This window comes from Clinocottus analis, unplaced genomic scaffold, assembly GCF_023055335.1.
Source record: "Clinocottus analis isolate CAN_PGR_092001 unplaced genomic scaffold, fCliAna1.0.p SCAF_5, whole genome shotgun sequence".
NCBI lineage: Eukaryota > Metazoa > Chordata > Actinopteri > Perciformes > Cottidae > Clinocottus > Clinocottus analis.
The window spans coordinates 20,927,595-20,935,928 of NW_027176207.1; the positions used below are offsets into that span (position 1 = coordinate 20,927,595).

At 43.9% G+C, this 8,334-nt stretch overlaps 1 protein-coding gene across 1 annotated transcript; it reads right to left on the bottom strand.

The window, feature by feature from the left end:
• Positions 1–110: 110 nt before the first annotated feature.
• On the bottom strand, positions 111–8,053 carry LOC137802563 (TLE family member 5-like). The gene is made up of 7 exons (XM_068600524.1): positions 7,615–8,053; positions 5,295–5,392; positions 4,501–4,564; positions 4,131–4,175; positions 3,945–4,007; positions 3,762–3,836; positions 111–3,311 (listed from the first exon to the last, which is right to left on the bottom strand). The coding sequence occupies exons 1-7, from the start codon at positions 7,639–7,641 to the stop codon at positions 3,072–3,074; spliced, it is 612 nt and encodes a 203-aa protein (XP_068456625.1). The 5' UTR covers positions 7,642–8,053; the 3' UTR covers positions 111–3,071.
• Between the last annotated feature and the right edge of the window lie 281 nt (positions 8,054–8,334).

Sequence of the window (8,334 nt, forward strand, 5' to 3'; positions counted from 1 at the left end):
GAAGACTTGGGCTCACATTTGATGACATGGAGTGATTGTGATGTCCTTAATGTTGCCTTAACACACACACACACACACACACACTCACAGACCGACCCGACACAAATGAGCACTCTCAATCACGTCTTTTATTTGTAAGGCACCAGAGAAGCTTCCTTACTGCTAAAAGGTTGATTCATTCTCATTAGAGTACACAGTTGCTTGTTTTACATCTTTGTATTTTTTTGTATTTTTTTAAACGCCCCAGGTATCTTAAAATGAGACTTGTGTTCTTAAACACATTAAAACTGTTTTTTTTTTTCGTTTGTTTGTTTGCACAAAAAAAGAAAAGAAAAGATAAAACATTTACAAACCTAGAAAACAATGTTAAGTGTTACCTACTGAGAGAATGGGAGGAGAAAACAGGAGAAACGACGTGGTATACAACATTGTGCCTCTCTTTAGCTGGAGGCTCCGTAATGCACACACACACAACACCAAAGTCTTCCATGATACACACACGTTAAAAAGCAGCTTTGAAACATACAAAAATGCTTTAAAAATATGTATATTGATATATTCATATGTATACAAATTGGCCCTTCGCAAGCAAAAACAAACACACAAACCATTCATATGTCTGAGTTTTTGACAAAGGAGGGTTTTTTTTTTTTTCTTTCTATAAAGATCGACGTCGGCGAGCGGAGAGCGAGGATCCAGATCTCGCTCTCCGGGCGTCGAGGTCGAGTCCCCGGGGAGGGAGAGAGCGTCGCCTCCCCGACACTACAGCACAGACAGGAAGAAGAAGAAGAAGAAGAAGAACTAAGAGCACTGAGCCGCAACTTAAGTGCCTTTTCAAAATAAAATACAGGAGAAAAAAGGTTGAAGCTCTGATGTTGGGACGCTAAAGAAGAAGAAAGAAGGTGGAAAGCACTCGTTCATGTTGGATAACGGAGAACATCTGCAGATGTTCCTCCTTCACAGTCAGGAGCTCTGCTGCCCCCTGCTGCCCGGAGCATGAACACCCCCGCCCCATGCTACACACATTACACACACAGACACACACTGGATGCTTTTAAACACACAAGCGTTCAATATACAGCTAAACTTTTGAGTTATTTAACACTCGATCAGCTTTAGCCAGTTCAATTTAACATCTGAATTATTTTTTCACCACCATCATGTTGTTTGAGGCTATTTCACGACCATCAGATACATTTTAATTTTGCTTTGCGCTCCAACAATGTGTATTTAAGTACAAACGCCGTCATCATATTTAAGTCAGCCAGAAAAAAAGAAAGGTTAAAGATGCTCCGGTGGTCATCGTTTATGTCTTTATTTAGAAATGTGAGGAAGAAAGCGCCTCTGGTTATTATTATTAATATTATTCTATGCATGTTCACAGGCCGTGGACTCATTACGAGCTGCGTTCAGTCCAACAAAGATGCTAACGTAGCGATATCCAGCGGCGCGGGGATAAGTGTGTGTAGTATGGAATAGGGAGAAATGTAAAACCATCTTAATTGTTGTTTTTTTAATGCAAAAAAAGACAATAATTTGTTCACCAGGACACATTCTGACTGAGTGAAGACAGATGTTTTCTCAGGGAAAACGCTCGAAGGGAACGCTAACAGAGCTTTAGCCACTCCACCCGGACACATTCTGCATGAAAACAAAAAAAAGGGGGAGGAGGAGGAGGAGGAGGAAGAGGAGGTCGTCCCCTGACAATCACACACAAGTTAAACAAGACAGGAACAGTCTCAGGATGAAACCGAAGTGCTCTTCAAACTTACAGAAATACAGAACTCGTGTCTTTGTACGACAACCTGGTTCTTAAGTTTAGACCCTGTTTAAGTTCGTCTTGGTCGGTTAGACGGAGGAGGAAGGGGGCGGAGCCAAGGGGCAGAGCAAAGGGGCGGAGCCAAGGGGCAGAGCAAAGGGGCGGAGCAAAGGGGAAATACAACAAAAAAAAGGTGCTTTAAGAAAAAAATAAAAAGGTAAATTAAACAAGTGTTTTCTTCTTTCCGACAACATTCACTCGACACAGACGCACACACACACACACACACACACACACAGATTTTGGATGTCTAATGTCTAATCTCTAACGTCACGAAAACATCATGTCAAAATAAAGTCCTTTCCTTTCAGAGCTTTAGATTCTTGTCCTTTTCAAAAGATGAGTCACTCGGCCTATGAAACTAGATTCAACCTCAAAGACAGGTGTGTGTGTGTGTGTGTGTGTGTGTGTGTGTGTGTGTGCGTGTTAACATTTGTACAAACTATTTATTCGGGGGGGTTTGAGGTACACAGCTGAAAAAAGGTAACGCATCCAGTGGTTGGTCGTATGAAAATGCAAAAAGAAACGATGTTTGAAAGGGTTTGAAAGCACCTGACGAGTGAAATGTCCCTTTAAAAACCTCCCATTTAACATCAGACTAATTCAAATTTGGCTCCGAGTACATAAATTAATATTGTCTCCATTTCGTACACGGCTCCGGTCGACGTGTTTAAACTAATCGACGGTGCCGCTGTGCGCGAGTTGAAGCTAACGTGCTAACTTTGAGCGGCCGACGGGCCGGAGAGAAGATCCGAGGGACTGAGGAGGACAAAAGAAAATAAAAGGACATAAGAAACATCAGCCAGCGAGAGGCAGATGTGCGTGAAGGACACTGCTGTTAGCTTCCATCCTCCAAACGGGAACACATGCGTCTGTTAGGCCTCACAACCGTGGCTTACACTTACACAAAGAAAAGAAAAAGGATCTATTTAAAGTCTAGAAGCCTGAACTGAACTATCACCACTAAATAATAAGAACATTGAACGCTCACTCAGCCAATCAGCAGCTGTTTCTCTGCACACCTGAAACGCCTGAAACGCCTGAAACGCCTCTCTGCACGTCCTCAACACTCAGACAGGCAGCCGGACTCACATCAATCTGCATTTACAGGGGTTTTGTTGTTGTTGTTGGACTCACACACACACACACACACACACACACACACACACACACACACACACACACACACACACACACACACACACACACACACACACTTCCGCCCCTCCAAACCTCCGTCTCCGTCTCCGCACTAGTCTGACTTGTCCCCGTCCTCGCCCCGCGGCGCCCTCTCGGCGGCTTCGCGGGCCTTGTCCTCCTTCACCGCCTGGGCCTGGCCGTGGGAGTAGTTGGCCAAGATGGAGGAGAGGGAGAGCAGGCCGGAGCTGGAGGAGACGGCGGGCAGGCTGGGCGGGGTGAGGCCCAGAGGCAGCGGCGCCACGGGCAGCGCCAGACCCTGCAGCTGGGACAGGTGCTGCACCTGCAGCTGTTGCTGCACACACACACACACAGGGAGGGGAGGAAGGGGTGAGCTTCTTCTTCTTCACATGTTAACATGAGTGTATCATAATGTAATGTTCTGTGTGTGTGCATATATATCATGGTAACATATACACACACACATATCTATCTATACACACATGCCCACAAACACATATATATATACATACATATACATATACCTCTCCCTCTCTCTCAGATCTAAATACACAAACACACACTTTGTAATGTAAAGATTTAATGAAGTAAAGTCTACCTTAGAAAATGAAGCCGCTCTCCCTGTGCTTGTGTGTGTGTGTGTAAATAAGTGTGTGTGTGTGGTAATCCGAGCTTCTCCTCAGTTTGCTTACCTAATAATCACTTCATCACTCATAAACTATTTCAACAGCTTTTGCAATTTGAAGCGACGCAACACTCCCTCACTCTAAACACTGTAACTCACCCGTATAATGGAGTTCATCTCCGGGGGCGTGACTTGCTTGGCTCTCTCGATGGCGCCCATGACCTGCTGCTGATGCTGCGCACACACACACACACACACACACACAGAGAGAAGACACGTCGTCACACAACTCCACCGCTTCATGAGCACAAACATCCAACGCACACACACTGACGCACTCACCTCTTGTGACAGGTAAGGCAGCACCTGAGCACAGATGCCATTCAGTCTCTTCACTATTTCAGCCTAGAGAGAGAGAGAGAGAGAGAGAGAGAGAGAGAGAGAGAGAGAGAGAGAGAGAGAGAGATCAGAGCAGAAACTAGCAGATCCTGACCAGTGACGGGTTGAGAACAGGAAACAGTGATTTACCTGTTTGTGCATTTCAATGTTCAGCCCGTAGGACATTTCATAGTACTAGAAGACAAAGAGGGAGAAGACAAATATATTAAACTGAAGCTTTATACTTGCAGTACATCGGTCTCTCACACACACAGTACATAATATATAGTATGTAGTATATATATATATATAGTATATAAGTATATTGTATGTGGATTATGTGCTGAGGAGTGTAGACGCTCGCGTCACGTGACCTGCAGCTCTCAGAGCTTTAAAAGAGTCTGTGACTCGTCATGTGACGAGTGAACCCGACGCTCGATCTACGATGAACGACTGAACTGATAAACTTTTATACTTTATACACATTTATACTTCTGCTGCTGTCGGAGGAAACACCCACCATGATGTAGTGACGCTGCATCTCTGACTTCTCAGAGGCCAGTTTATCACACTCCAACTTCAAACTGGAAAGAGAGAAGATCCACATTTAAAACACAAAATGGGTGTATTATGTGGAAGAACAGTTTGGACGTGATGGAGAATTATTCAACTACTTGTTTTATTCACACTGAGCCTCTAAGATGATTGCTTTCTGGCTCCATGATGAGAATAATAGACAAAGATCTCATTTCCCTCAATGACCGACTATTCGCTTGGAGTATATTACGCAATGTGGAGCCTTCTTCTACCAGGAAATGAACTTTGATGAATAAAACTCATTCTCTTTGCTGAATCAGAAAAGCGTTTAGGGCCGGGATGCAAGATAACGGCTCCTTTTCAAAAGCAGATACTCACAAACAAACACACTAAATATGAAGTTACGTCGAGGTCAGGTTGTTGGACGATGGCGTCGAGCGTCACGCGCCCAGAGAAGCAGGAAAATGAATCCATCTGCTCGATGCAAGAGGTGATTCTCACAAGTCAACTGTGTTTACCTTCTCAATAAACTATGGGAAGATGTTTCTGACTTTACATGGACACAAGAGAAGCCACTATCATTATATTCAGACTAAAAAAAACGTATTAAACGCAGCAAATTGGCACGCAATGCATCCTGGTACATGTAGGCTCAGCTAGCAGGAGAAATCTGCTTTTTTTCACATGCTGGGGGATTTATTTCTTTACATTTAAGAGCAGCAAAAAGGTGGCACATGCTCCCTTTGAGTGTGTGTGTGTGTGTGTGTGTGTGTGTACCTGTGGTACTGTGCTTGGAGGAACTGGAACTCATCCTTGATGCGGTCACAGGAGTCAGAAGTAGTGAACTTGAGAGGTTGACTGGACTGAGAGGATGCCTGGAGACACGGCAACACATTCACTTTCATTAAAAAATAAAGATCGACAAAGACGACTTCATTACAGTCACAGAAACACCTCTTCACTCGGGTCCAGACGTTCAGTCTCAAACAATCCTTTTGGATGCTTAACGCTTCACAATTGGTGCAACAATACAGGAATTTAAAAGTCCCTTTTTAACCTCTGAGATTAACCCTTTGAGAGGATAGCCGAAAATGGAGGTCAGCCTAAACCGGGGCTCCACGTCCGAATTTTAAAGCGCCGCACGAGACAAGATGAGCAAGGAGACACGAGTTTAATTTGCTAAATTGATACGCGACATCTGTTTTATGTAACCTCTGGCTCGACCCCTCGCCAGCGCCGAAGAGCGCGTTGATTGAGGGGAAAACGCGTTTAAAGACGGTCAGATTAAAGCGAGCCCACGCCACCATATGCAAGATGTGTTTAGGGTCCGCATAAGAAGTCTGGTTTATGTATAGACTACACTTAAACCGCTAAGCCAAAGCTGTAATCCAGGGTTTATCCAGTTCACTAAACCTCATTACTCTCTAAATAAGTGGCACAAGGGCAAGAGGTTTCTAGCAGGATTACGGTGCTGTACACACAGATCAGACCTCCGCATCCCAAACACAAAGAGGACCCTGAGTGTAAAGTAATACATTGAATATTTAGTGCCGAAACTATTGCTATTGTTATATTTTAGATACTAAACAATTAATTGAGTAATGGTTGTGTTTTTTGATAGTAAAAAATGACCACCGAGCTACGATTTTGCCATTTTTTTTTTTTTATCAAGAGAAAAAAAAGGTAACGCTAAATATTCAGCTTTTGGCGCCTCTCAAATAATCACAAATTACAGAATAATTCCGTTACACATCATTTTAAATCCATATTTGGTGATTTGAAATGTCACGTTGGGAAAATATGTTTGCACCAAACACACACACATAATTTGACCAAAATCCAGCAGCAGTAACATGTATGTGTGTGTGTGTGTGTGTGTGTGTGTGTGTGTGTGTGTGTGTGTGGAGAGAGGAACCGCAGCTTTACAGCGGTTCAGTTTCTCGCCCATAAAAAACCATAAAGAGTTTCAAACTGGTCCCATAGTGCTGGTCTTTGTTTCCCATCATTGTAAACTGGGTGTCTGTCTTGTGATTCGTCCCGCCGGCCAAACAAGACTTCCCCTTGGAATAAAACAACTGTGACGGACATTTTTCTGACATTTGATGGTCCAAATGATTAGTTGATGGTTTCATTTATACACATACACACATTATATATATATATATATATATATATATATATATATATATATATATATATATATATATATATATATATGCTGATTTGCATGCTAACTCTCAGTGGTGCTTTAGTTGAGGCCTTTTTGTCCTGACTCTGCATTAGTTGGTGATTCCTCGTGTGTTTTTTTTAACTTAATTGTTTCATTTACAACTCTTGTAACACTGAATAATTTCAGGAGACACAATCTTGTGTGAAAGTCAGCAGTCCCGTACACGTTGGCTGCTTCTCCTGCCCCCTCGCAGCCCAGCTGCTGGGTTTGTTGACAGTAGAAACACTAAACTAAAGCTAACCAGCGAGCACCACGCTGCTGACCCCGTGAACTGAACACGAGCCGTAGTTTGACCACCAGCTGACTGCGTCTGTAGCTCGAGACACGGCCAGAGACGCGCTGGGAGCTGTGTATTACTATAAAAGCATTTAAAAAAGGGGGGAACACGTCGTGAGGACGTGCGTAGCAGAGACGTGCGGCATCGTGAGCTTGACAGCTACCCGGTGTTACGGTTTAGCACGCGACCGTGTTAACTGGCGACTTCCAGCAAGCACGAGCGCGCCCGTTGTTTGTCGTTACGACAGCTCGTTGAAAAAAAAAATAGGAAGAGAAGACGCAGCTGCCATTGTTTCATTTGGGTTTGACACCACACAAAAAATTAAACAAAGCGTCCTTTCACGAGGGGCAGCTACACGTTTTCTCTTCCCATTTACTACGTGTAGCTACGTCTGTTCCCTTCCAACAGCTGTCTGTAACCACGACAACAACGGGCGGCGTTCGGCCGAGGGTCGCTAGTTAACACGGTCGCCTGGTAAACCGCAACACCCCCGCAGCCCAGCGCAGCTAGCATCAGCTGTCGGTCGCTAGCTAGCTAGCCGTTAGCTCGCTTCAGTTTCCTCCTGAGAGAAGTTCGACTCCCCAACTTACCGAGTGCCTTGATTGAGGAAACATCATGTCAGCAAGGTGTGTCCCTCCCCACCCTTTGGTTTAATCGAGTCTCCGGGCCTGCTGGCTAAGCTAACAGCCCCCCTCCCCTGTAGATATTATTAAATGATCGGAGACGCTTCTCGCACTTTGTCCTCGGTCATCGTTTAAAACCACGTTAGCTGACGTGAAAGCAGCGGGAGCCGAAGATCTTCTTCTTCTGGGCTTCGCGGTGGAGTAAAAACACGCCGCTGGCTCCGAGGACGACACAACAAAAATAATAAATAAAAAAAAGCGTCTTCAAAGGAACATCAGTGTTTTTTTTCTCTTTTTTTCTTCGTTTTTTTTTGGGGGGAATAACGTTAACGTTACACCTCCCCGGGGAAACCCTGGATGTTGACACACGAGCCCCTGACTTTCCTCTGTTCGGGAGAGAAGAGCGGCGTCACCCGGAACACAGAACCGAGCGGCGGCGCAGCGCGCGCCCCCTGGCGGCGCAGACCGGAACTGCAGGCAGCGCGTCACGTGATATATATATATATATATATATATATATATATATATATATATATATATATATATATATATATATATATATTTTAAATATATAATATATTGCAATTATTATCATTATTATTATTAATATTGGCGTTTGAAAAGAAACGCAAATTAATAAAAGTGTATTTCTGAAAAGTCAGCTTTAAAAAAAAGTGAAATAAAAAA

What these genes read in the sequence shown, in the direction of transcription:
- LOC137802563 (XM_068600524.1), bottom strand. Translation starts at nt 7,641, where the DNA reads ATGATGTTTCCTCAATCAAGGCACTCG. An exon ending in TGCCTTACCTGTCACAAGAG is followed by an intron (nt 3,837 to 3,944) that starts GTGAGTGCGTCA and finishes GTGTGTGCGCAG; the next exon opens with CATCAGCAGCAGGTCATGGG. An exon ending in AGATGAACTCCATTATACGG is followed by an intron (nt 3,312 to 3,761) that starts GTGAGTTACAGT and finishes GTGTGTGTGCAG; the next exon opens with CAACAGCTGCAGGTGCAGCA.